The sequence below is a fragment of the Hippoglossus stenolepis genome, chromosome 17 (genome assembly GCF_022539355.2).
Source record: "Hippoglossus stenolepis isolate QCI-W04-F060 chromosome 17, HSTE1.2, whole genome shotgun sequence".
Lineage (NCBI taxonomy): Eukaryota > Metazoa > Chordata > Actinopteri > Pleuronectiformes > Pleuronectidae > Hippoglossus > Hippoglossus stenolepis.
In genome coordinates, this window is record NC_061499.1 from 13,771,276 (window position 1) to 13,799,002 (window position 27,727).

At 41.9% G+C, this 27,727-nt stretch overlaps 2 protein-coding genes across 3 annotated transcripts; one reads left to right on the plus strand and one right to left on the minus strand.

The window, feature by feature from the left end:
• Positions 1–29: 29 nt before the first annotated feature.
• smap2 (small ArfGAP2) lies at positions 30–19,258 on the minus strand. Of its 2 annotated transcripts, none has more exons than XM_035183668.2 (9): positions 18,876–19,258; positions 6,730–6,863; positions 5,719–5,883; positions 5,564–5,623; positions 5,323–5,380; positions 4,798–4,961; positions 4,431–4,611; positions 3,434–3,906; positions 30–3,341 (listed from the first exon to the last, which is right to left on the minus strand). In XM_035183668.2, the coding sequence occupies exons 1-9, from the start codon at positions 18,979–18,981 to the stop codon at positions 3,216–3,218; spliced, it is 1,467 nt and encodes a 488-aa protein (XP_035039559.2). In that variant the 5' UTR covers positions 18,982–19,258; the 3' UTR covers positions 30–3,215. The 2 variants fall into 2 exon arrangements, with proteins under 2 accessions (XP_035039559.2, XP_035039558.2); XM_035183667.2 differs by having other exon boundaries at positions 3,434–3,909.
• Positions 19,259–19,862: 604 nt separating this feature from the next.
• On the plus strand, positions 19,863–27,137 carry trappc3 (trafficking protein particle complex subunit 3). Its single transcript, XM_035183409.1, has 5 exons — positions 19,863–20,045; positions 21,064–21,161; positions 24,130–24,229; positions 25,859–26,041; positions 26,343–27,137. Exons 1-5 carry the CDS (start codon positions 20,004–20,006, stop codon positions 26,460–26,462), a joined length of 543 nt encoding a protein of 180 aa, XP_035039300.1. The 5' UTR covers positions 19,863–20,003; the 3' UTR covers positions 26,463–27,137.
• Positions 27,138–27,727: the final 590 nt, after the last annotated feature.

Sequence of the window (27,727 nt, forward strand, 5' to 3'; positions counted from 1 at the left end):
AAGGTCAAAAACTGTAGGTCGACACAACATTTAGAATATAATCAAAACATGATTTATTTTGTATGTTTTCACATGGACAATTATCATATGTTACATATTTTGTCTTTTGTGGGAACATGAAATCAAAAGGAGCAAAGTCTATGAAAAAAATGTAGACATACTATATACATGTTCATCAATCTTATTTAAGAACATAATAGAACATAATATACAGAGATAATCTCATAAGGAACAAAGTACAATATCTTGATTGACAAGTACATAAAAAGATACATTCCTTTATTTGCTTTTATTTGACAGAAAATATACCAAAAAAAAGGGAACTGATTTCAAGCAACCTAAAGTTAAACCGAATGAGACGGCTGCCGGTGAAGCCTTATCGCCCACAGGGATGGATTTTCACAAACAGTGTCATCGCTAACCCACAAATGGGCTGTTGCAGAGCAGAGCCAACACTTTTCTCTCCTGGTAACATCGGTCTCAGCAGAGAAGGTGACTGCTGCTGTCACACCGCTGCCTCTGCAGCCACCAAATGAGCAAAATGTAAAGAAAGAGTTTCCGGGTGGTGCAGGCTGGACTGCTATTGGCAGCAGTTATACGAATCTTATTATGCCAGAGTACGTTAATTTGTTTGCCACCTTACAGTGGCGTCTTTTGCATATTTACCCCTCACTTAAAAAGTGGCAACTTAACACCAAAGTGCTTCAGAAAGACTGATAATATTTACAGTAATGGCTTCATGCAGATATAAGAATGAACGTATCTACAAATACTCAGATCTGAGAGATGCTTTGCGTGGAGTTGTGGGGAAAGAGGGTTAGTCAGTGTCTGTCACATCTCAGTGTTTCAGTTCACCTTTCTCGCACAATCTGTTTTTCGCCTCACAATGTGGTTTGGTCAAATTGTAAACGTCCTCAGAATGACCTGAAAACGCATTCGCCTTGGTCACAGTTTGCTCCTAATCCGATGATACGACATTTATAGAACAACTCTGACGAATTGAACGATTCGGCCAGAAAACCGACAGGACGCTGTTGACCACAGAACATTCAAAGGACACAAGTGTGTGTTGCCAGACAAGAGTCACAGAATAATAAAAAAATACCCCAACAATACGAGTATGTTTTCAAAATTAGTCAGGTACATTCAGGACACACGATCATCAAGATTTTCTTCGTCAAACACTGGTGGACATGTACAGTAGAGAGGACACATTCCAGAGACACATTCGGACATCATAGTAAACACACGGTACATACAGTACAATCAGAGCTAGATAAACATTCTCCTCATGCAATTCAGTGGAAGCATCTGAAACACGACTGATCTGTGCCTTTAAGTTTTTCTCGTCCCGGCCTCTCTCCTATTTACAGACATTCAACATTAATTGAGGCCTCTATTGTACAAGGTAGATTGTTAACTTGAGTTTCGTGAGCGCTTACATGATAAAATTGCATGCGAGTGACTGTTCTAAGTGTTTTTTTACCCCTTCCGAGGGAAAAAGCACAGTGAATTGCAGTTATAACCAAACATATTATGAAAGAACAGACGAATTGATTTGTCTAGTAATCACTAGTTGAGTGGCTGTACAGTAAAGCACATGAGAACACTGTACAACCGCAATAAAGCATTGATCTTTGGTCTACCAAAATCCCCTTTATTGATTCTAGAAGAAGCTTTCTGTAAATAGAGTAGCAGACATCATTACTTTGGGCTGTTTAGGTAGGTTTCTGCAGCTGAGACGGTGGAAATCAACGCATCTGGGGATATCTAAAATTCTATTATTGTTGGATGGGTAGGACAACTTGAGGAATACATTGTTTTTTCTGGGTTTTTATAAATGTTCTTACTAACACAGAGCCAGTCTCTTTTAATTGTGCAGTTTAATGGTATGATGACTGGGGTAATTAGCCTAGCCGATAATCTCCTAGCCGATCAGCTCCTAGCCGATTTTAATTCCTGGATTTTTATATTTCACTAAATAATAGCAGTTCTTCTCAGAAGCGGGGAAATATAACTTTAAAATTAATCTCCACTCATATCACTTTTTATAAAAGCCTATATGATTGAGCTAAATAAAAAAAAATGTAAATACAAATATTGCTGCAGCTAAAAGGACTGTTAGCTTAACCTGAAGCTTTCACTTTAGCAACTCCAGCCAAGTGCATTATTCGAGATAGCGTGCATTGCTTAGCATAGCACATTGCGAAGTCATTCTTAAAACCTTTTCTCGAGTACTGTCAAAATCATCCTGTTTAAAAATATGAATAATGAAACATTATTTAACCTCTTAAAATCTTGCTTGTTAAAGTACTATGTATAAGGTAATCACGCAAATGGTTACGTTTGAATAAAAGTTCTAAAATCTCCTTAACCTAAATAAAACTTCAGATTGCCTGGATGATACCGTTTGCAATGATATCACATATGTAGCCATCAAACGCATTTAAGATCCCTTGTGAGGTTCTCATTTAAAATGGGTCAGCTGGAAATAAAAAAAAAAGCTGGACAAAGCTTTTGTCTACATCTGTGCAAAATCCGGGACCTAATAACAATCCCTTCTGGTAAAAATTACCCTGTTAATGCCTCAACCTTGCAACAAGAAATATTTCCCTCCTTTTAGAGAAAATACTACTAGTTCCAATAGATATCAGTATTTGAGCACATCAACCAGTGAAGCTAAGCTAGGCTAACCTCATTGTTTGATATACCCTCAAACTACACACACTAAGAGAGAGTAAATGCATCCATGTGTATTCTGGACCCTAGTCAATAAGGAAAAACAGTGACATCCTCCAAAAACCAAACTTTTCTTTAAAGTCAAGCAGTTTGTTGACACCCACATCCAGCAGATATGTATGTGCATGTGAACACGCTGACATCCAGGCTATAGTTACAAAAGAAGATGCATAGCCCTAACCACTGGCCTCTGAACCCTGTTGTCTTGGTCGTCATACCAAAATGTTCTGAAGGCAAGCATGGAAATCTGCAAAACATGGCCATTGATGAGACAAGAAGAGAGGAAGCATGGGCGGAGAGGAGAGAGAAAGAGAGGTAGTAGTGGTTTCCCCAACATCCTCCTTCACACGTGTCTCCTCCTCCTCTTCTTCCACCCTTGCACCAGAAAATGTCTTATGGAGAGTCTAATCCACATAGTCCCACTACTCATTTCCCCTTCTGTTTTGTTGGTCATTGGGACAAGTTCTTAGATGGGTTCATTTCCAGATGTGTGCGGTCATATGCACTGAACTCTGAGTTGTTGAACCTCCCATGTGTTGACTGCTGTATCCCATCATGTCGTTGGTGTTGTAGACATTCATGCCGGCCATGTGCTGAGTCATCTGAAACCCAAAAAACCCACATTAAATCTGTTTTTGTTCTAGAAAAACTGTGTCCGGGGAACTTGCACAATGCAGTTTCCATCGTGACTCACCTGGGCAATGTTCCACTGTAGCTGCTGGGTTTGCTGCACTCCATAAACCTGCTGGTGTGGTAATGTGGTTAAACCTCCAACCTGCTGCTGTCCCATCATCCCACTCTGCTGCTGTCCCATCTTCCCACCCTGCTGCTGTCCCATAATGCCATTCTGTTGCTGGACCATCATTCCACTTTGTTGCTGTCCCATCATACCCTGGGTCATCCCCGTCATGTAGGGTGATGTCATGATGCCGCTAGGCTGAGCCATGACCCGCTGGGCACCCATTATGCCATTCTGCTGCCCCATCATGCCATTCTGCTGTACTCCAATCATAGTATTTTGTTGAAGCCCCATCATGCTGCTCTGTTGCTGTCCCATCATCGACATTTGTGATGTCCCCATGGCACCTCCCATTCCAGCTGTCTGGGCTAAGGAATGGTAGGAACCGTACGGGTGTGTCGGATATCCCATTTGGTTCATGTACATGCCTGCTGAAAACAATCACAGACAGGGAGCAGTGTTATACTCTTTGATGAGACAAACCTAAACTGAATGGACTGTTTAGTATCACCACTTGGGAGCAGTGTCTGACACTATTTGCAGATCCAGGAGCGGAGTTAGCCTTCATTTGCAGTTAGAAGTGTAATATTTCTTCTTCTTTTAGCCCGGTTTAGATCTCCACCAACTCTTAAAGGATACATCTGGATCTATAGTTGCATAGATGCTTCACTGTGTCCATAAGCTATAGTTGCTAACTTCATCAGACTTTTGGTTTGGTGGCATTTTCATGGAAAACAGAGAAACAAACATTTCATTTGTGGGCCAAAACCAAATCAACTAACTAAAAGGCTCAATGGAGTTCAGGGGAACTGCAGGGTCTGGTTGTAATTCGACTAATTCAAGCACACTGTCTCTATTCATAGTTAATAGGTCCATTATTACCACAAAAACATAAATTGATTCAGAAAAGATGGTGAAAATAACCCCTTGTAAAAATGAATGCAGTCCTCACCGTGAGGAGTCATACTGCTGGCGTGCACTGAGGGGGTGGAAGCATACAGGGAGAGAATAGAGTCCTTGGACAGCTTCTTGACGGTGCCCTCCTCTGCTTTGGGCGCTGGATCCAGGAACAGACTGAGGTTTGCAGGCACAGAGGCAGTCACTCTGCTCTGAGGCATAGAACTGAAAACAGGCTTGGGGGGTGGGGGTGGCAGGGAGCATTGATAGAAAGACAGAGAGAAAAAAGGTTATCAATGGTGACAGGATGCAGGCAAAGGTGACAAAAGAGGCAAATGAAAACACGTCTATAAGGGGCAGCTTTCCAAAACCCCAGGGGTCCTGTGGAGAGCGTACGGTGTGTACAGTGTTTTATCTCCTACCGTGGTTTTAGCGGAGGAAACACAGGAGGGCGTTGGCAGAGAGCTAAAGAGATCCAGGGCAGAGTGTGCCAGAGGTGGATTAGACACCGCTGGGCTCTGTGTTGTGTTACAGTCTGGAACACATCCTCCACCATTAGACACTGCAGGACTTGGTGCAGGGGCATCTGACAGAGGGGAGATGGAGGCATGGTTATGATAATAATGGTTTCAACTATGGTTGTAACTATTTTCACATCAATTTATCAAATCAAACTGTAACTAGATATTTGTTGGGTTTAGCTTTTCTGAAGAAGACAAGCTGGATTCAGGTGGAAATCTTTATATTCATACAATGCTGCATGAGTGTTAGCGTGTGTGTGTGTGTGTGCGTGTGCGTGTGTGTGTGTGTGTTTGTCTAGTGGCTAACGGTGTGTGTGTGTGTGTGTGTGTGTGTGTGTGTGTGTGTGTGTGTGTGTGTGTGTGTGTGTGTGTGTGTGTGTGTGTGTGTGTGTGTGTGTGTGTGTGTGTGTGAGAGAGGTAGAATACCTAGTCCAAGCAGGTCTGTAACAGACTGGGAAACTGTCTTCGGGCTGATGTCTTTTTTCTGTCATAACAGACTAAATGGTTATGATTCATGTAACACATCTCCAGCGACAAACAAGACAGAGTCTCTCCAGAAACTCTCCTGCACATCTGAGTCTCATCTATCTCTAAGGACACGATGAGGTCAGTTATGCCCTCTTAACGCTGTGATTCAAGCAGCGGGAACATACAAGGATGCACTCACCAATTTCATCTTCTCAAACACGACCGGTTCCTTGGGTATATTGTCGCAGCTTTTTTCTTTCTGCACAGAGAAATGTGAAGTCACTCTTGCAGTTCTTTTCTGTTCCATGGATTGAGACACAAGTACAAACCTTTTGAGAGTGTGTGCAGACTCACTCTGAGAATCTGGATGTCAATGACCTTATCCATGTACTTCTTCTTATCATACTTGTCCCTGATGAAGATCTCTGCAGACTGGTCTGTCTCAGGGCGCTGGAAGCACTCAGGTACGAAAGCCTCATAGAGACGTTTGGCCTTCGCATTTCCCATCTCCTGAACACACTGGGGTCACCAACACATAACAGGTAAGTAATAGGTAATAAAGGAAAAATACAATATCCAACATACTCATCCTATTGTGTTTCCAGTGATTAAAAAGAAGTGGACTTCTGCTATTAAAACGATGTAAATCCTTTTTGTGTATGTATGCGGAGAAGAGAAAAAGAAAGACGCTGACTGCAGGATATTATCACACAGGGAAGCATAATGCTGACTTTGCCGACTATCAGACCCAGACAGGATGAGCAGCATACAAATGAGAAAGTGTCTACTTCCTCTACTGTATGTATGTGAATGTACAAGTATTAAAACTATCTCCCTTTCATGCTTAATCATGGCGAATCCTTGAAAGATACAGTTGCAGTAATCCAATTTTTTTTTACTGTTTCAAAGCATTGATCCAACAAATGCTCCTTTCTGATGCAAGGAAGGTCTCATGCTATGATAGTGTTCTTACAATATTAGAAAAGTCACAGTTTGCCAAAGGAAAGTCTAGTGTGCAGCCGTCAAAGCGAGTTTTTTTGTTTTGAAGTACATATATGCTTCAAAGTGGACACATGTCAGCAGGAATCCTTGAAACCCATCATCATGTACCTTATATCTGTTTTGATACTGTCTGGTCACACCGATCGTGACGTGAAGGCCCTAAATGCGCGATTCGCATTAATCACACTTTGTAGTTTGGCTTTTTTTGAAGCAATGTACTTACATGATTCTTGCTGTTTTGTGGCGTGATACTTGTGTCTTTGCATTGACTTTGTATGTAATCTAGACGCGCGAATAATAACACGCTAACATGTAATAAATGTTACCATCTCTGTTCATATCTGTATCTGCATGACCTCTGACCTGGACCTGCTCCTGCGTCCACTGATCCAGGTTGACGGACTTGACCTTGGAGATGTGAACGCCCAGGTTTCGATGGATACCAGCACAGCGGATGCAGATAAAAATACCCAAATTCCAGGACGCCCATCTCGGACCTGGTAAATGAAAGAAGGCCGATAATGTTAGAGAGTCTTTAGGGGAAGCTGATGAAATACATGGACAATGAAACAACTGAGAAAAACTAGCAATATATATGTTTGTCTTCGCCAAACGGTGCAGTTTCACTCCCTCCAGGTGTTACTGATATATTGCAGTCACAATAATATGAGGTAATCGTGACCACTGAAAACAAATCAGTTAATCTTTGAGTCCAATTTACAACTGGTCAAAAGTAGATGAACGTCCCTAAAGGCTGAGTTGAGATGGACAGAAAACATAACACCTCCGGCCACTGGCTGTCACCCACGCAGGCCTTAAAAAGAAGAAAATCTAGAGGTGTATAAGGGAGGTAGAGGTGATGCAAGAGAGGAAGTAGTACAGAGGCTGAAGAACGATGAGCAAAACTCTGATTAATTTCAGCCCAATTATCGAGGAGACGAGCCTGAAACCTCAATTATGAGTTTGAATTCAGCTGGGAACACGTCTAATCCCGAGTAAGTCATGCGCTGTCCTGACACATAATGGGATCCAATAGGAGAGTTAGCCTACTTAATCGAGACTGAGAGGAGAGAGGGGGAGTACACACACACACACACACACACACACACACACACACACACACACACACACACACACACACACACACACACACACACACACACACACAAATACACAAATACACAAATACAGGGCCTGGATACCTGCAGGGATGATTACTCATTTGGTCATGAGCTCTGTGTGTGTGGGTGCAATGTTATCCAAGTAGCCTATTTTGTCCATCTTAATGCCATATGTATTTGTGTACTGTGTAGCCAACATTTAGCCCCTTGTATTATTATTACTTAGCTTTAAGTGTCATATATTGTTTGTGCTTGTGTGGATCTTCCTTCTATCTGCAGAGCTGTCAGGGTCCTTCGCCTAAACAGGCTCTGAGAGGGGGGGTAAATAAAAAACAACCCCATCAGTCTATTTTTCTGCTCAAATTATGCAACCGTCTTCTTCAAAGAGTACAGTCAGCTTCAAAGAGAGCGCTGGTGCTTCCCTCCCGACAACCCCCTCTTCTCTCACCCCTCCTCCTCTTCTTCTCTTCCCTCCATCTCTTCCTGCCACCCCCCTTCCTTTCCTCTCCTCATTCTAGCCAAGGTCCAACCACCCCTCTGCTTCTGTCTCCACCTTTCCGCTCATCTCCGCAATGAGTCCTTGCTTCCAACCTAGGTGCAAGCTGGTGTGCTGTGGTCTTTTCACCACCAGGTGGAAGAGCAGCTTTTAGTTAAGATTCTTTCTCCCCTGAAGTCACTGTGCCGTGTTTATTAAGAAAGGCCATTCTATGCAAATGTAAGAGGAAGCCGAGTTTGAGAGGAGAAAACATTCAAAACCTTCCTCTTTGTGCCAGCTGCGGAAACCCTGAGTCTAGGTGCTGAGTCAAATAATAGCCAATTGTCTAGGTTGCGTCCTGAGCTATGCACGCTAAAAAATAAACCATTATTCTATTTGGATTATTAACAGGAAGCCACTGGACAGGGAGTGATTTTTCATGTGTTTCCCTTTTGCTCAATGTTATTCTGAAATTGATAAACAAAACAGACAAAAAGAGGCAAATAGAGCAAGCCAGTAAGCAACATAAACGGATGGTCAGTGGTCAGACAGATGTCCATCATCCTGACCGTCTGGCTGGAGCATTAGCTGTCATGCCGGCTAATAATAGTAGAATTACTCCTGCAAAGCCTGCTTAGCTGCTGTATACATTGGCACTGTCACAGGGAAAGCATAGATGGTCAATTGTGTTGAACTCCCCAAATGCAGGATTAGTTTGTCCTCCTCATCTTTATTCTAAGGCTCCTGCTGTGTCCTAGCCACCATTTATAATCTCTCTCATTCACCGACCCAGCCTCCCTACTCTTCTCCCTTGTCCAACCATATCTCTCTCTTGCAGCTCTAATTCTCTTATTTCCGTACATTCTCTACCCTTCACCCTGGTTTTCCCCAATTGGTTGTATATATTTTACGAAATTATATCTCTTTTCGGCCATGCTGTGTGTCTCCAGAGAGGTCAGTGTTGGTCTGCTGGCCCATTGTCTGGTTGGTTGACCACTTTGGCGAAGTCTGAAGTTTCACTTATCCAGTGAAATAACACATGTAATTGATTGACTGTATTGCTGGTTTTCATGGTGCCCAGAGGATGCATTCTGCTCAGTACAGTGTCCCCTTGACTTCTCATCTGACTGAAACACGTCCAACATCTGAATGGATTGACTTTTTGTTTTATGATGAAATATATGTATATACTGTATATGTGTTTAGTAATGAACTTGTGGTGTCCAGCTAGGAGCCATTCTTGGACCCATTTTGTTCCCATTAAACAATAATGATTTGGTCACTACTTATAATACATGTTTGTTCATATAAAGTTCAGATTTGGATAAAATTTCTTAAATGTTAAAACTAAAATTACTTAAAATTGAAAACAAATAATTAAGTCTCTCAAGTCTCATCAGCAAAAGTTATTGGGGCTTTACGTGATTAAACTCGAGATACTGTCATTACAAAACAGATTTGTCCAACTTGATACACTATGCAGGCAGGCTTAACACTTCTCCTCTCGTCCTACTCAAGTTTGTTATTTCAATCATTTCCTTTTTTAAATATTTCTTCAGGAAGGAACGTCATTTACGTCCTCCAAGATTATGAGCAATTGTCAACAGACATTTTCCAGGATGAACAGAGCTGAAGATGAAACATTCTAAGTGAATAACACCTGCTCCATGCACCACAGGAGCTTCTTTGGTTCCAATCAATGCTTGAGACGGGACCAATGTGCAGTATATCTATCCAGCAACAGTGCTCACCTCCAGGTACTTCGAACAGATTTAGAAGGAGGAGAGTAGGAGGAACAGACTGCTAAAAAAAGGAAACAAACAGGGTTTGCATTGCACATTTCTCCTCTGCCGAGTTCCCCTTTTTCTTTTTTTCTCTTTAATCAAAGACCAGCTGCCAACACCTTCTTTGAGCTATAATTAAATACGCAAGGTTTGACTAATAAATCAGTCCTCGGGTTTTATACTAAAGGGTTTGCATAAGCGATTGATGAATCACCCTGGCAAAAAAGAAAATGACTGTGGTTGTCAGACATGCCGCTTGAGGCACATCAGGGGAGGAAAAGGCAGCGACGGGATGAGAGCGGAAAACGGAGACAAACAAGAGTGGATTTTTATAGTCATCAAAAAGTGGACTTCAGCTGTTTGATGACCTGCTGGGAGGTGCAGGGGGTATGACGAGGAAGAGGCACAAACACAGCTCTATAATGAGCCTCTCTGTCAATCACCCACACACACACACACATCTATTTACGACACATTAGAGGAGCTTCACTTACAAAATGTATCCTTTTTCCCTTTACCAGTATACTTAATATTAATTAAGACTTATATTTTAATCCATTCAATTTAAAGGGCAATTCCATTTGCAAATTTTATTAATTTATCTATTCATTTATAACCACTATTAAGTTTGTATAATCATGCTGACACATGTTGTTTTTGATTTTGTATGCATTTACCTGCTTCTATTGCAGTACATAATGGTATATATTAATATATAAGCAGTATATTGGGAATGGTTTAGCTGTTGAACCCTAAAGTTCTAAGACTAATTTGTGATTTATGGCTAAATGAATAAAATCGACTTGACTTAGAATATCAATTGTAATCAACGTGTATCAATGTTATAATTTTTACTGAAACTCTTGAGTATGACTCAAACAAGAGCCTGATAATCGATTTTGATATCACACAGAAATGGAATCTATAACCCTAATTCTTGGGATATTTCTAAGGATATTTACCCATCTTAAGTATGGAAATAGATCACTACACACATGTATGATGCATTAACAAACACACAGCAGTATTATCCAGACTTCTACCAAAACCTTTGGTCAGGACATTTGTAATGAAAACAACGTGGGTGAAGAGAGCTTAGCATTGAAATCTCCAGGGAACGTGAACAACAGATCCTGGTTCTTGGCTCATTCACAGCTAATTTGCTTAATAAAGGAAGTCAAAGACTGTTTCCCAGTTCTCCTGCTTTGAGTTGCATTAACTGTGTTCTGTTCAAGGTTTGAAGGTCTGCGACAAAAGTTATTCCAGCGCGTCTAAAAGCTCATCGCTCTGTGTGGTGCATCATGTTCATTACAAAAGTCCGGAGTATTTCAAAGACCACCTTTCAACTGGTGCCCAGCAGACAGCACTTCCAGATTCAGACTTGTGTTCGACACCAACATGGAAAACCTGTGTGTTTAGTGTCTGTGGCGACAGCAATTAGAGGCTAACTGACAGATTTTTCTTATTAAAATAATAAATAGCCATCAGGTGGCTTGTGGCTAATGGAAGACGTGGACTAGTTTACCTACAATGATAGTTGCCTCTGCCAAGAAGGTTGTGTTCTCACTGCTGTTGGTCTCACTGTTACGCAAAAACTACTGAACTGAATTTCTTAAGGGTGGGTTATGGGCCAAGGAAGATTAACTTTTACAGCTGATTCAATTAAGAGGGTGGATCCAGGAATTCTTTTTTTTTACTTTCTTTAACGTTGCATTACAGGGTGTTAGCCCTATCATTTGTTGAATTTTCAAAAAATAAAACAGAGGTATTGATGAAAAAATCTGCAGCTTGATTGAATTTAAGGGGAATATTGGGTACTGTGCTCCACTGAGTACCATTCTAGTAATAATTGGTATTTGTTTCTTGTATTTTATTGGATGTTTGACTTGTTATTAATATATATAGTGAAGAGGCCTGATGTGACATGATTGTAGTTGCATGTGATATTCCACTTCTCATTATGTCAAACAAGCTAAACTGAAAAATAGAATCAGACTTTAACCCTTTAACCCTCTCTTCTTGATATGCAAAAATGGAGACAGACACAAGTCCACCATGTCATACAAACAGATTTGACCATGTACACACACAAAAACACACACACGCGAGCAGGTGCAAATGGCTCATTAGCCCATATCCCACAAGGATGAACGGTGCTCCCTGCATGCACCCGGGTAATCCCACAGGGCCTCAGTCATCAGTGGATTCCTCGCCCTCCTACACCACCGCACAAACACTTGTGTATAGAGTCATCCTATTCTCAAGCCCCTCAGCAAGTGCACCCACCCAGAAACCCCGAGGCCCCCCAGTGACCCAGTCACAGTCTGTGCTACACAGATGGACCCCTATTGATAATTTACCAATACGCACCCACCATCTGTGTCACAATGTGAGTGTCACGACTGTGAGGCTGCAGGTGAGTCACTGAGGTTGAATGGATGATACATCGAAACATGACTGAGACTCTCCATCCCTCTCATCACTTTTAAGCTGCTACTTACACACTGTTGTTTGTACTCTCTGTGGGTCATATGGTTATTATCTCTATAATGTTAGACTGTGTTCTTCTATCGTATATTCATTTGTGTATTTGGACGGATGGATAGATGGATAGATGGATAGATAGAGTCTTGATTCCAAACTGGGATATTCTTTGCAGGATAACCTCTTTTCATACACACGTATAGCCCAAGGCTTATATGATTCCCTTTGCACTTCTACTAGCCCTGGGTTACATGGCTGTTGAAACATTTTAGTCCTGTGTTCAAGCAATTTTGAGGGCATGACCCAGCAATCCCAGTGTTAACCCTGCTCTGGAGGGCCATATAGGCTAAGGTTGGGGTAAGCCCACTTTGGACATGAGGCAGGATTGTGCCAGTGTGAAGCCTTTCTTACCCTGGGGCTTATGGCTCCCTCCGACCCAGGCTAAATGTAGTGTGAAAAGCCAACCTTCATCCACGGTAATCCAAAAAACATGACGAGAGCTAAAGCTACACCATCCCATGAGATATCTGCTTCCTTTGTGAATATGTGGTCAGTTGCATTTTCTTGTTACCACCTTCTATTCTACAAGGTGCTCCTGGTGTTTTGTCCACGATGACCCGCTGCTGTGATTAGGTTCCAGGTAAACTAGCTATAGCAGGTTGATGTTTGACATGATCTCACTGCACCTGATGCACCTCAAACGACATGTTAAGAACCTTAGTCTCATCTTGAGACCAAACCTCAAATAAATCAAGTTCAGCTGATGCTTTATTATGTGTTGTACAACTGGGGATGTGCAATATTCCAGGAATAATGTACAAACTGCACACAGAGTGGGAGGACCTGGGTGGTTTAAAGGGGACCCAGTGGGTTAATTTGCCCAGGTGCCTGCAGCCATGCCAGTGTATTAATGTGAAGTGTACTCTGTCACTGTGGCTCCCAATCCATGGTACATGTGTGACTTTGAACTCTATGCCAGCCGTGTGGGGACACACACAGCCAATCACCTCCTTGTTTCAAAGGAAATCCCTGCTGGCCTCTGATTGGATGAGATTAAGTGGTGGGAGGGGAGGGGCGGCGGGTGGTGTCAGTGGAGGGATAAGGCATGACATCGCCAGGTGATGTCTCCACAGCAACCAAGGCCCGGTATGTACGTAAACACAAGCACAATAGGAGACAATAAAGAAGGCAGGCTTCTATTCTAGCGCAACGCACACACACACACACACAAACACACACACACACAAAGCCCCTGGGGACCGAAGCCAGAGGGTAAAGTGTTGACCACATTATGCACCTGCCTCAACCTCTCGACACGATCTTATTATTATTTGCTGCTCATATTGAGGATTTACAGTAAAAGTGTTTCATTGTGAGGAAATGATCGGCATACAAATACTAAAGAAAGCAATGTGGTACAGAGGAAAGAGAGAGAGGCTGATATTATATAGGTACATATTATATAGGTACATATTGGTACAGTAAGAAGAGCATGGTAGTGATCTACTGTGTTTTTGTGTGTTTTTTTTCACAGGCTGGTGTAAAACGCACTCTTTGCTCCATACATCTCACCACTTCCACTTCACCCTGGTGAGGGAGGTGATAAACGCACGGTAATCTGCGCCAGAGCAAACAAGATTACACCAAACCTCATCACGGGCCATATGGCCAAAAGCCTGACTCGAGATGAGGAAGTGGAGGGGACAAATGAGTTTAAGGTGCGCACACGCACGAGCAACATGTGGTTTTGCAGAAGTGTGCAACCACAGAAGAGTAACACTTAAACATGTGAGAAAATGTGCTAAACAGGTAGGAGGTGAAACATCTCTGTTCATGCATCAGCCTACATCACAGGGTCGGCACAGATCAGCTACACGGAAAAAGGTGGGAAATGAGAATGATGTACGATCTATCAATGAATATGGAGCCAGATGTTATTTTTTTACAGTACATGCAGAACAGAAAATGTGCTTTGGGTTGTGGCAAGAAATACACCTCGACATTTGACCCATGAATCTAAGGGAACCAAAATTGTCCAAAAGTTGAAAGGATCCCTTCAAGGCGTTTTTAAGATAAAACAATTCTAATTAGGTCAATCCTTGATTCCAAGTGATTGTTTGCGCCGGATGTAATGAAATTTCCGATGGATGTTCATGATATATCACAATCACAAGAACACAAGGTCACCATTGCCTTGATCTTTGACTTTCGACCACAAAAGTCTGATCATTTCATCCTTGAGTCAAACTGAATATCTGAACCAAATTTAAAGAGATTCCCTCAAGGCGTTCTTGACATATCGTGTTCACAAGAACTGGACGGAGGGACGACCCCAAAACAAAATGCCTCCGGCCACTGGCTGTCATCGGAGTGGAGGCCCAATCAAAGATGATTTAGGAGTGAGATGTGACGGGTATCAAATGAAAACAGGGCTCATTCTTCACAGCAATCAAACTTATGTCCTTTCCCTCCTCACATATCAACTGCAACACAAATGCACAACAGACACTGGGCTGTTTATTTCCTGGGCTTTTGTTGATTGTAGTCTAGACAACAGTCACTTCTCTATATAAGCTGCAAGAGCCTGATCACAGCTGCTTTTTTAGAATCGGTCACGAGCGTGTTTGCCTGAAGCCAAACAACATCTACTGGTTCTATTTATATTTTATTCAAAGAGTATGCAAAGGGCATATTTGTAAAAGAGAAACACGTGCTCACAGTGTGCTTTACGAGTGCTTCACAAACCATGTCATTGTCTATATACTGTACAAGCAGCGTGTGTATGAGAGGTTTCATAAAACTTTGTTTCTTCTATTGAGGACATTGAGATTTTTCTGTATTTCAGAAGGAGAATTAAGCGAGAAAACAGGAAAAACAGTCTTAAGAGTAGAGATGTTCAGATACAGATACCAGCGTTGGAAATGCTGCGTAGTTTCACCCAGATAAAACTGCAATTTTCTTTCACTGATAATCACTTCTTCTTCTTCTCCGCCACAAAACTCTCGCAAGTACAGTTTTTAGTGCGGCGAGAAGAAGATTTCTGCTTGTGTAGCCTTTGCCACAGCTGTAGTTAAAATGTCAGCCATTTGGTCATATTTCACACTTAAGAGTCCCACAAGTAAAACAGCAACATGCACCTTATGCAAGTCTTCAGTTTCGAGCTATTTAAAGGGAAAAATTGTTGTATATTCTTCGATTTATCTATTTGTGTTCTTTTTCAGTTATGACTGTCAAACTGGAAAATGGAAGATTGGACTGTTGGATTAATTCTGTGGTTTCCAAAGGGTTCAACCTAAGCCAGTTCAACAATGATCAGTCATCACTTCCATACAGGGTAAGTGGCCTACACCAGTTATCAGTTATTTTTTAAAATGCACTGGTATTCAATCGGTATCGGACGATGCGCAAACGTCAGTCAGTATCGCGAAGGGAAAGATTGTATCGGGACATCTTCTAAAGAGCAAATGAAGAATATATCACAAAATAACAAGCAAGGTGTTGGATCAGCTTTTACAGCTTTTACTCATGTTCCTACGTTGACTTACACGTTTCCAACGGGGCTAGACGTGGGCTTCCTCACTTACGAGAGCAATCCTTTGAATTTCTATCGGCACAACGGTGTTATTCAACGTTACGGAAGTAGATCGCCAGAAAAAATAATTGCATCCGTATTTTTCTTTTCTCAACAGCCACTTGACCTGCTCACTGTCTCTGATGAAAGACTCTGCAATGCTTCATCAGCACAGCCGATCATTTGGCAGGAAAAGAAGCTGAAAGAGATACAGAAACACAGAGACAGGGACACACACACACACACACACACACACACACACACACACACACACACACACACACACACACACACACACACACACACACACACACACACACACACACACACACACACACACACACACACACACACACACACACACACACACAGAAATATAAAAAGAGACACAGAAAGGACACCCAAACAGTGACATTCATACAAAGGTTAACTCATTTTCCAGAGGTCAAAATACTGTCTGTCTGTCCGTCTTAAACGTCCCCCGCTCTGACACAGCCTGCTCCATGAATCCAGAGAGGAACGACCACGACTTATTGATTTCACATGTTTCCTCCGCTGAGTCACGAATCCGAAGGCAGACACACTGTGGAGATTACAAGGAGGATTTTTTTTAAAGCCGTGACACAACTGATACACGAGTGTGCACTTATAGCCCCCCCCCCCTCTCCACCGATGCTGTCTGTCCGCTCCTCCGTCTCTGCATCGAAAGACAAACACCGATCTGAACACACCTCACTTCCTGTTAAAGGCAGGGGAAGCTGCTCGGTGCTGTCATTCATAAAGTTTTCATGAGGAATCACAGAGGCCTGTTCCCCACATGACCGCGTGCTGTGATTTACGCTCATCCAGGGGCCGTCCACTGGAGAATTAATGACCGAGCTGGGAGCAGTGCCAGTGACGTGCAAGTGTACAGCGAGTGACGCGTGGAGTCATTCCTCGCACCTGGTGTGGCGTCACAAGGTCGATCTCATCGGCCTCAACAACACGTTACATCAGAACAAGCAGTGCAAGCAGCATACGGGTAACATGTGGACGATAGGTGCAGCAAAATATACATAAGAACAAATAACAAAGATATGACAGCTCTGTAATAAAGACAGTTACTGAAAATACCTTTTATTATAATTCATTTATCATTTTGCCATTGATTCTTTTGTGTGAAGCACTTTGTAACCTTGTTTAGATCAGTGCTGTACAAATAAAGGTCTTATTATTATTATATTATTACTGTCAGTGACACAGGAGGAGATTTACTGACACCTGAGGTTTATCTCTGAGGACCAACACTGGTCGACTGCACCAAGGAGCTTGTGTTTTTGTCTGAATTGGTGTGTTTCTTTGTTTGTCTGTTAGTTGGCAAGGTTACACAACAAACCACAGGACTGAACGAAACTTGGTGGAAGGATGTGATACAGATCAGGGAGGAACCCATTAAATCTTGGTGCGGTTCTGGATCAGGGAGCGGATCCAGGAGTTTTTTTTAATTTTCTTTAATATTGCAAGATGTGATTTTTTTTTTTTCACATTTTCCTTGATTCCTCAGAGAAGAATTCATGGATGTTGAGGTGAAATAATCAGTTAAAGGGACGGATATTAATGAGTGTGAGTATTTTGGTGCAGATCAAAATAATGAATGAATTAAAACATGGTTTCAGCAGGCGACTGTCCGGCCTTGACGGAGGTATAATCTACGTATATGTTAGGAATTGGTTTTGGTTTTAGTTTCCCATGTGTGCACCTGCTCTATAGTGGCACACACATATATTTTGAGCAGTGATATCATTAACTTTCACACAAAATGTTGGAGAACCAGTTCGTGGCTTCAGTCCCTAACAGCAATGTCTACCTCACCACCAGTACGGCAGAACAGGTTCAGCAAACAGCTGATGACATAGTCCAAGGCCTGCACTGACCGAGGCTACAGACAGAGCAGGGTCAGTGGGTAAAACTGACACAGTGGCTCTGGTGCTACCACGTGTGTAGAAATAATCCTTCAATATATATCAGAACTAATTCAGAAGTTTATGTTGATCTAAGTCAAGAGAAATATAAAAAACCATAGACCTGCATTATATATCACCATTATGAGATTAAAGTGTGTAGAGCTGATTTTGTTAAGTTGGGTTTCTCTGTGTCCCGCTGTGCGCTCAACCTGTAGGAATATACGGTGGCCCTGAAGGGCAAAAACAGAACGACATTATCTTCTCCTGGAAAAGGTCGGTACCGACTATCGGCGAGGCTCGGTGCTGATTGGACGGAAGCACTGTCCGTTTTAAAAAAAGGAAGGAAATGCTGACAAATGAGTTTTCTTATTCACTGTTGTGTTTTTGTGATTTGTTGTGTTTTCTCATTTGTCGGTGTGTTTTCTCTTTGCTGTTGTGTTTTCTCATTGTCTTTGTGTTTTTTCATTGTCTTTGTGTTTTCTCATTTGTCGTTGTGTTTTCTCGTTGCTGTTGTTATTTCTCATTGTCGCTGTTTTTTTTCATTGTTGTTGTGTTTCCTCATTGTCGTTGTGTTTCCACATTGTTGTTGTGTTTTCTCATTGTTGTTGTGTTTCCTCATTGTCGTGTTTTCTCATTGTCGTTGTGTTTTCTCATTGTCGTTGTGTTTTCTCATTGTCATTGTGTTTTCTTATTTGCCTTTTGTATGTTTTATTTGCCATCGGGGTTTGTCACTTGCAAACTAAATAGTAATTTTCCCGGATCGCTCATTTCATCCTGTTTTAAACCTCTCCAGTTCTCATCATTAAGGAAATCCAGATTAATTGATACCTTTTCCTAGTGATTAGAGGTAGTGGTGGGGAGCATTGGCATCATGGAGCTGCATGCCATGCTCCAGCCTTGTGAGGATGTGGTCCCGTGCCTTGCACCATAGTACAATTTAATTGGCCAAGAGGGCTGATGAATGCAACACCGCATTTCTGCAGGGTAGTAAATGCACACACACACACACACACACACACACACACACACACACACACACACACACACACACACACACACACACACACACACACACACACACACACACACGCAACGACCATCCAGGACGCAATAAAAAAGAAACCCACCAACCTTTGGAGTCGCAGTCGGCGCAGAATTTATTCTCCTCCCGCGCCAGCAGCGAGGTGAGGACAGCCTGGTATCTGTCAACGTCTTTCACTGATCTCCCCGTCATCATCGCACCGGTCCGACCTCCTCCACAGCCCCTGCACCGCTCGGTCTGGAAATCAGCCTCTTGTATATATATGGCCAGATAGAAAAGTGTGTGTGCAGGGGATTGATGCGCTCCGTCGCTCCTTCCTCCTCGATGTGGAGCTCGGATGGGATGACCGACTCTCAGCCAACCAGCATGCGGGTTACGGGAGGCGCAAATAGCCCTGATGGAGACGTGAGGTGGAGGAACAGACCATGTGACTGAGCTGAGAGTCAAGATGTGATGTTAACTTTGAAGAGGAGTGAGTCCTCTTCCTCTTCTCTCTCTCTCTCTCTCTCTCTCTCTCTCTCTCTCTCTCTCTCTCTCTCTCTCTCTCTCTCTCTCTAAAACGCACACGAATGCAAACAGTTATTATACATAGCAGAGATTCCAACGTGTGAACAGCTTCTCGAGTTATAAAGAAAAAATATATTTTCAAGCTGCAATAAAGAAAATATAAGGTCGTTAGTTTTATTTAACTGTTAATATATGAGCTGTACTGCCACCCTGTGGTCACTCGTGAGAAGTTCATGTGAAACACAGGTCTGCTGTTCTTCTCCAGGACGCCAGAGGGCGATGTCTGACCTGTCGAGAGTAAAACTGCAGAAGAAAAGTTGGTGAGACAGCTGACATCAAGCTAGTAGTCAAAGTTAGCTAAAGCATTACCGGAAATCACCTTCAAAATAAATTAAGAAGAGTTTTTCACGTGTTGAAAATGAACGCTATTCTGAAGAATAAGCTGTAACAGTAACTTAGTTTTAACTACATCTGTTTTCTCATCATCTCCTTTGCCGTCCTGCTTTGTATCTCTCACTAATTTCTCTCGATTCTTATTTTAGCCCTGAGGTAAAACCGGAAGTCCACGCTGTCTTCCTAGTTGTGCTTGACGTTGGGCGGAAGTGAGCCACTCCACCGGCCACTGCGGAAACAAACAGTTCAGCCAGAATCAAATAAATAAAGGATTAATCGCGAGTCGCCTCCTGGTTAATCCTGTAACTGTGTCCACAATGTCCCGGCAGTCCAACCGAACAACTGACAGCAAGAAGATGGTAGGCGACCAACGTCAAAGCCCAATCTAGCGTGGCTAGCTAGTTAAATGCTAACCGCAGCTAAATAGCGTTAGCTCTCTGGTTCACCTCGGATTAAAGTGCTCGTCAGCCACAAATCTTTGTTTGACCCAGCTAGGTTTGATTTGAGCAGCTTTTAAAACAACAGGATACGTATTTAGATTATTGTTGAACATTGCATGTGTTGACGTGTGTCCCCCTCACTGCGTTCATATCAATATCAAAACAAATTGACTGAAACATCTTTGTCGCTGAGCTGAACTCAATTTCCTGTGAATAATAAAGTTATTCACAAGGAAAGGAATCAACAACTCTCGTGTTATGACAGGATCAATATTTAGTTATTGATGTGGACCAGTGTTTTATTTAGTACTATAGAATAGGGAGGTGTGGCAGATTTACAGCTGCAGTGAAGAGTGAAATATTTAATCTGAAAATCTTATACATTATATTTATTAATAATAAGTGTTAATGAAATGTGTTTATCAATAGTTACAATCTTTATCTTATGGTTAATATTAGGTGTGATTTCAGCACCAGGAGCTGTCCATAGCCGACCTGGTTAACCCCCTGGAGCAGGAAGTGGCCCAGTGATGGTTTATATACAATCCTAGATGCCTGTTTTTTTATTTATTTTTGGTCTGTAGTATTTTAAAGACATTGCACTTTAAGTTCAACATAACTGAACTGAAGCTCTTTTATTGGGTTGTTGTCTTTGTGAATGAACAGAATCGCCTCTGTGATCAATAACGTATTGTATGTATTTTAACATGGCCACTGCCAAGAATCAGTTTGGGTCTTTAACAAACTTAAGGCAGATCATGTAAGTAGTACGTAATTTTAACCGGACGCTCTCTGATGTCTTTAGCATATCCTTGAGGTTAGCTTATTGATGTGCCATGACACAAGAAACCTAATGTATCTGTGTTCTTGGCTTTTTCCAGAGCCTTTAATTAGTTTATACTAAATAACATGAAATTTGTGTTGTTTATATTTTTAGAACTCTGAGCTGTTCACACTGACTTACGGGGCCCTGGTCACCCAGCTTTGTAAAGACTACGAGAATGACGAGGAAGTCAATAAACAACTGGACAAGATGTAAGTATGCACTTTTTATTGTGTCCTTGTCAAGGGGGGAAGGAGCACAGCATGAAAGTAGGAAGGATGCTCCCGCCTTGGTCCCTAGGCAAAGTTAGACTTATAGATAACATTATATAATTCATAACCACCACAGGAGAAAAAAGGGATGATAATCAGAGGCAGAATCACTTCAAACTGAGGCCAAACCAAATGAAACCAAAAAGTGCCAACATATACTGTCCATCCATCATCTACACCACCTATCCTTTGAGGGTTACAGGGGGAGCTGGAGCCAATCCCAGCTGACATTGGGTGAGAGGCGGGGTACACCCTGCGTTCAGCCAATTGACCAGGACCCTAATCTACTTGTGGCGAAGCCAGAGAAATCCCATGCGAAACAAAAAATACAGTAACTAATATTGTTTCTCTAAAGTAACTAAAACGGGGGGAAACTAAGCGGTGGAACTGATGTGAAATAATTGCCTTCCTGAGTTTTGAATAGTGCTACATGAACAATACATTAATTTAAATAGTGTTTGCCATTGAATGATGCACGCAAAGCTTTTTAAAAATCATATATAATTTCATTTGGTTTATTATGACATGAACCTTTTATTGGTAACATATATGTTTTCATTTAGGCTAAATTTCAAACAAAAAAATGTATATCATAGTATAAATATATATTTCACTAAGTTCATATTAAGAATGTAAATCAATGTTAAAGGTTTGCTTGTTTAACTTAGGTAGGAGAGGGGGAGTTTGATTTGTGTGTCTCCGTTTGGCTCCCAGCTTCCCACCACTCTGAAACATTCTACTGTTCTCTGATCATAATGTACTTTGGCACAAACTGGAACAGAGGGATGACGTAATGAGGTTTTATTTCTCACACTTATGTGTCGGAGGTTCCCCGAGAATCCTGTTATTTCTCAGAGTCTAAGAGCTTTGAGGTGAACACTGATTTGTGTTTTTAGTAGAGAAAAAACCTCAGGAATGTCTGACTAGACACTCATAAGATTTAGGTAAAGTGATTGGTTGATAACTCAAAAATTCTAAATATCCTGTCATGATGTCATGAGTACTTTGGACTGAATGAACTCTGCTTTCCTGGTTGTGCAGCAAGCTTAATCTCTGTGAGATGAGGTCTCTCTTACCTGGCCTTAGAAGGCAGCAAGTCTACACTGCCCTCTCTGCCAACTGGTCAGAGACAGACCATGTTAGGAACAGGACTAGGGTTGCAAAATTCCGGGAATATTCAAAGTTGGAAACTTTCCATGGGAATAAACGGGAATAAACTGGAAATTTTGTGGGTAATTTATACTAACTGTATTTACCTTGTCATATACAGACATAAATATAAACATTTTGTTTTGTCATGAGCTGATTTGAGCCCTGAGGAAACTTTGGGCACTTGACTATATGCTTCTGCATCTTTGTGGCATTCTTAACATAGGTCTTTGCACAGTATTTGCAAATTTACACAGCCTTTCCTTCTACATTGGCTGGGGTGAAATGTCTCCACACATGAGATAGTGCATGTGGCATTGTTCTGTAGAATAAGATGAGAAAAAAGCTTGTAAAAAACACTAATGCAATGCCAGAGATATAAATAGTTAGCTAAACAATTGGAATCGTCTTTAAAAATATTTTACAATTGATGGATAAATGAATAGAAATAGGCTAGATGAACAGATGAACAATCCTCAATCAGCATGCTAATATATTTTCCCCAGTAATATCATCAAAACCTACCTGACTAGTCCTTGGGCTAATGCTGTAGTGTGCAGGATGCTGGGAATTATCTGTGCATGTGATGGAGAAATGCACAGTGCAGGGTTGAAATTCAACGTGCAGCGTGTGCTGCATTCCATACATCTTTAAAATAGAGTTTTGAATGACGTTTTTATTGCTCAGCGTTTAATTTGCGGTACATTTTTTTTTTTCAAAATTCCCCAAATTCCCGAGCTTAACTTCCCATGGAAAGTTTCCGGAAATTTACCGGACATTTTCCGCCCCTTTGCAACCCTAAACAGGACGCATCAGTTGTCTTCAGACTTCCAATCCTAATTGTCATCATTTTCCAAGTGTATGACCCACAAATGACTTGGAACATTAGTAACTGTCTTTTAACTCCTAACGGACCCCACCTGTTACCGGCAATTATTCCCATATGAACTCCAGACCTGCACATATGTCATTTGTCCGGCGACTCGACCTGTCACCCACGATTAAACACAGATGCTACATACACAGTCACATCTAATGGGTTGTGACCTCCTCATCCTCCACTTGTGGTGGTTGAGTCGTGTTCTTTGAAAAGTATCTGTGGATTGTTGCAGCACAAAGCAACTGAAAACGTATCCACCACTGTCTAATTTAGTCTTTACTCTCAGTAGTGACAGTTATCTGAGCAGAAGTGAAGGGATCAAAGTTGGTGTCAAAAGCTTTAACGATAAAATAAATCCTTGTGGCGGACTAGGCGTCATATAAGCTGCTTTAGATGTTAAAAATTCTGCACATTCATTTAATTTCTGATTTCTCTTGAAAAATTTGGACTCATTTATGCTGCATATGTATGAGAAGAGATCCGTCTGTCTCAAACTGTCACCGTCACTGCCCATGTACTTCCATGCCTCTTTTTTTCTTGCCATGGTTGTTGAGCAACAGTCCACTTGAGGGCGACAACAAACATGGCGATGTTGTTCTCGTCTCGCTTGAACTAGATGCTACACTGCCCCCTCATGATTTCCAGTGGTACTGCTGTTTTGTCTGTATCTGCAAGTTTTCAGAAGATGTGCACAAATACGAACAAAAATAACACACAGACAGAAGGCATATATGTGTATACAAATGTAACGTTGAGCATAAATGAGCCTCTACCCGACCATTTGCAGGTCTGTGCTTTAGCCTATTAAGACTAAGAGGACGCAGAATAACTTCATCTCTCCTTCTCTTGCTTCTCTCTCTGTCTTTCTCTCTTCCATAGGGGCTATAACATCGGAGTGCGTCTCATCGAGGACTTCCTGGCACGCTCCAGCATCGGCAGGTGTCAGGATTTCCGAGAAACGGCAGATGTCATTGCGAAGGTAATTGCGAAGGTTCCAGGCCAATCAGAGCGTGACCGTGGATCTCTCCCAAGATTGAAGGGAGGAGGGAGAAGGAGCAGGAGGGAGGACAGGAAGGACAGATTAGAGAGAGGGGAACTTGATGACACACCCTAAAAGTGACCAGAGACAGAAGAGAAGGATGGTGGGAGGAGGAGGAGGAGGAGGAGGAGGAGGAGGAGGGAAAAGTGATGATTGTGGCCAAGCAGATGACAAAGCTCCTAGAAAGTATTACTCTGCCTTTTCCTAAATTTGAGGCCAAGATCACATTCCTCTTTGCTTTGTGTGATAGTTACCTTGATACTCAGAAGGTAAGGATTCTCTTACATGTGGAATCAAAGTCGCTCTGTATTCAGTGATACCTCCTTTCTGCTTTATCGTCACTGGCTACAGCACTGAAACAACTACAGCACGTTATATTGCGTCTCTATTAAAAGGAGTCAGTCGTCTTGTCATTTACCGCATCACCCGGCTGATTACATTACAGTTGTACTTCCAGTCCGTCCTCTCTGTATTTTTTCTCTGCGGAGAGGCAGTAGGACGCAGGGAGACAGTGAACATTGTGTGTTCAGCGCTCCAGCTGTTTTCAAGGTGTTGCTGCAGCTCGCAGCTCGGGGAGTCATACCACAGCTGTAACTCTACACGAGCTCAGGGAGCTGGCTCATGGTCATGAAGTGAAGGGTGATGTCTGTAAACGGAGGAGCACTATGGGACAGCGGTTTGGAAGGCACGGTGACAGCTTTGCCTCAGGATATCACATGACCTGTTGCCAAAATCACCTCAGTCATTCTTCAGTTTAATATACGAGGCCTGTGATTTGATCAGAACCAGATTTTCCTGAATTATTTCATTATTTTTTATATTTTCAGTGTTTGTTTTTTCCCCAAAGATAATTGTGTTGATTTAAGGCAGGAATACTGGGAGTGCAACTGTTTTACATTTATGAGTCAAAATCTTCCTACTGCCACTCCATGTTGTAATTGATTGGAGGGGCAGAGCTGGCATTTTGTTAGCTTCATCGCATTTTTAATTGAATGAGCCAGTTTGTCGTCCGTCCTGCAGAAGAACAGGAGCAACAGACGACAGTGACCAGAATGGTGTGTACAGGTAACACTGTCAGTATTCTTGTCAATATTCCACTAATACAAACACAAGGTTTCCTGCAGCTGCTTCACAAGTAAAAGCTTCCTTCAAAGATGATGACTTTTACTGTGAAGAAAGTGAAAATCAGTGAAGGTGGTTAGTCCATCAGTCAAACTGGTTTAGCAATGATCTACAGGCTCAGTTGATGTCAGGAGTAAGTCCCATAATAGCAAAACCTTAGTGGACAAGACAGATCAGAGCGTTGGGCCATTGTAACCTGTAATAATAATACTTCAGTTCGTTTTAGCATGTGTTCTGGATAATAGAAGAAATGTGTCATTAACTTTGGCTTTGCAGCTTGTTTCTTTTTGTAGCTGTCCCAATCTAAAATCAAAAAATGTGTTTTTCTTATCTTCTAGGGACGTGGCACAAACTAATTCGCCACGAGACATTACTTTTCAAGTGAGTAATCCTGCTGTGTTTTATCTTTCACCAACTCCTCACCCTGTTGTGTTTTCTTTTGATTAGGTTGCATTTAAGATGTACCTGGGAACCACCCCCAGTGTGACCAACTGGAGCCCGGCAGGAGATGAATTCTCCCTCATCTTAGAGACCAACCCATTGGTCGACTTTGTGGAGCTGCCGGACAACCACAACACGCTGATCTACTCCAACCTGCTGTGTGGGGCCCTCAGAGGGTCACTGGAGATGGTAAGGTCAACACTTACACATCCATAGTCTGAATCCTTTGCACATTTATTTTATGGAGGAGGAAAAAAAAGAGGTAAATACTGTCACAGCTACTGTCACAACTACTAATAACTAGTAAAACTAACAAAGAGTGCAGTACAAGTTCTTCCTTGGGTCAGTAAAGATAAACAGACCCTCCTTGGTGGAGTTAATAAGACAACACAACAGAAACCAATGAGGATAAAGGTCTTTAATGGGCAAGTGTGTGTGTTGTTGTTGTTTTTGTGCACGACATCGTAACGGATCATAAATCGTGTTTTAGGTCCAGATGGCGGTGGACGTGAAGTTTGTCCAGGACACTCTGAGGGGGGACAACGTTACAGAAATCCGCATGAAGTTCATCAAGAGGATTGAAGAAAATCTCCCAGCAGGGGATGAGTAATGGAACCGGAGGAGAAGCAAATTCAAAACATCTCAATAGGACGTTTCCCTGCAATCTTGAATATTATATTAGAGTTGAAAGACTCTGTATAAACACCACAGCCTGGATCTTTCGCATTAAAGTTTTGAAAGGAACAATGGCTTATGTTATAAAGAGACTCCCTAACTTCTAGCATCTTTGTCCTCCTGTTTTTTTCTTTTCTATCTGCGTTAGGAGAAGAATGTCAGTAGTTAGAGGAGACAATTTACATTCATCCCAGAGGAATGAAAAACTGTACACTATGTAAACAGAGCATCATAACACAGCTCTGCTACCTTGATTATTTTATGGGTGACAAAAAAATGTATTGAGTGACCTGTGGTTCAATTTGGCAGTGCAGAGGAGTGAGAGAACACTTCGGACCATTAATCTGTCACCTTTTCTTCATTTGACGTTTCAATTGACTTCCTTTTTCTAAAAAGAATGATGTGACTTCGTGTGACCATGTGTAGGCTGTTATATATTTTTTTCCGGTGCGATGCTGGAAAGCCCTACATTGTGATGTTTTCATGTTTTTGTCTTGTTTTGCTTCATTTTCTTAATTCTTAATAAGATCACATTCTATATTGCTGCCAATTGTCTGGCATGATAATTTATGTAGATGCATAATGTCAAATAAATGCAACATATTTGAAAGGAGGCTTTTCTCTCATGTTTGTGGAAGTTTAGAGGAGTGAGGCTCAATAACAAACCTAATTCTAACCCTAACCCTAAAACCAAGTCCAAACCCTCAAAAAGCCAATTTCATTTGTGAGGACCGGCCAAAATGTCCTCACGACGTCAAAATGTCCTCACAATGATGATATAGAACCAAAATTGGCCCCCATAACTATAGATAGACATGCACACACACACAGTGTCCTCTGTACCACATTGTCAGTTCTGCTTCAGGGTGCTGTCAGAGTGTACTGCAGCCACTCTGCAAAGGCAAACAATAACAGACATAATGTCTCTCTTGTGTTTGTTCAGGGTACATGGAAGTAATCTGCTGTGGTTGTGGTTGTGGTAGTGTGTGTGTGTGTATGTGTGTATGTGTGTATATGTGTGTGTGTGCAGAAAAGCAAAGGCTGCAGTGCTTGGTTCTGGTCGTCACACCTGTGAATGTCTTTACATCACCCAGAAGTAATGAACACAACTTCTCATTTAGGTTCCACTGCACACCTCGTCAATAACTTAAAACACAGACGTCCATTCACACACACTCACACATTCACACACACTCACAC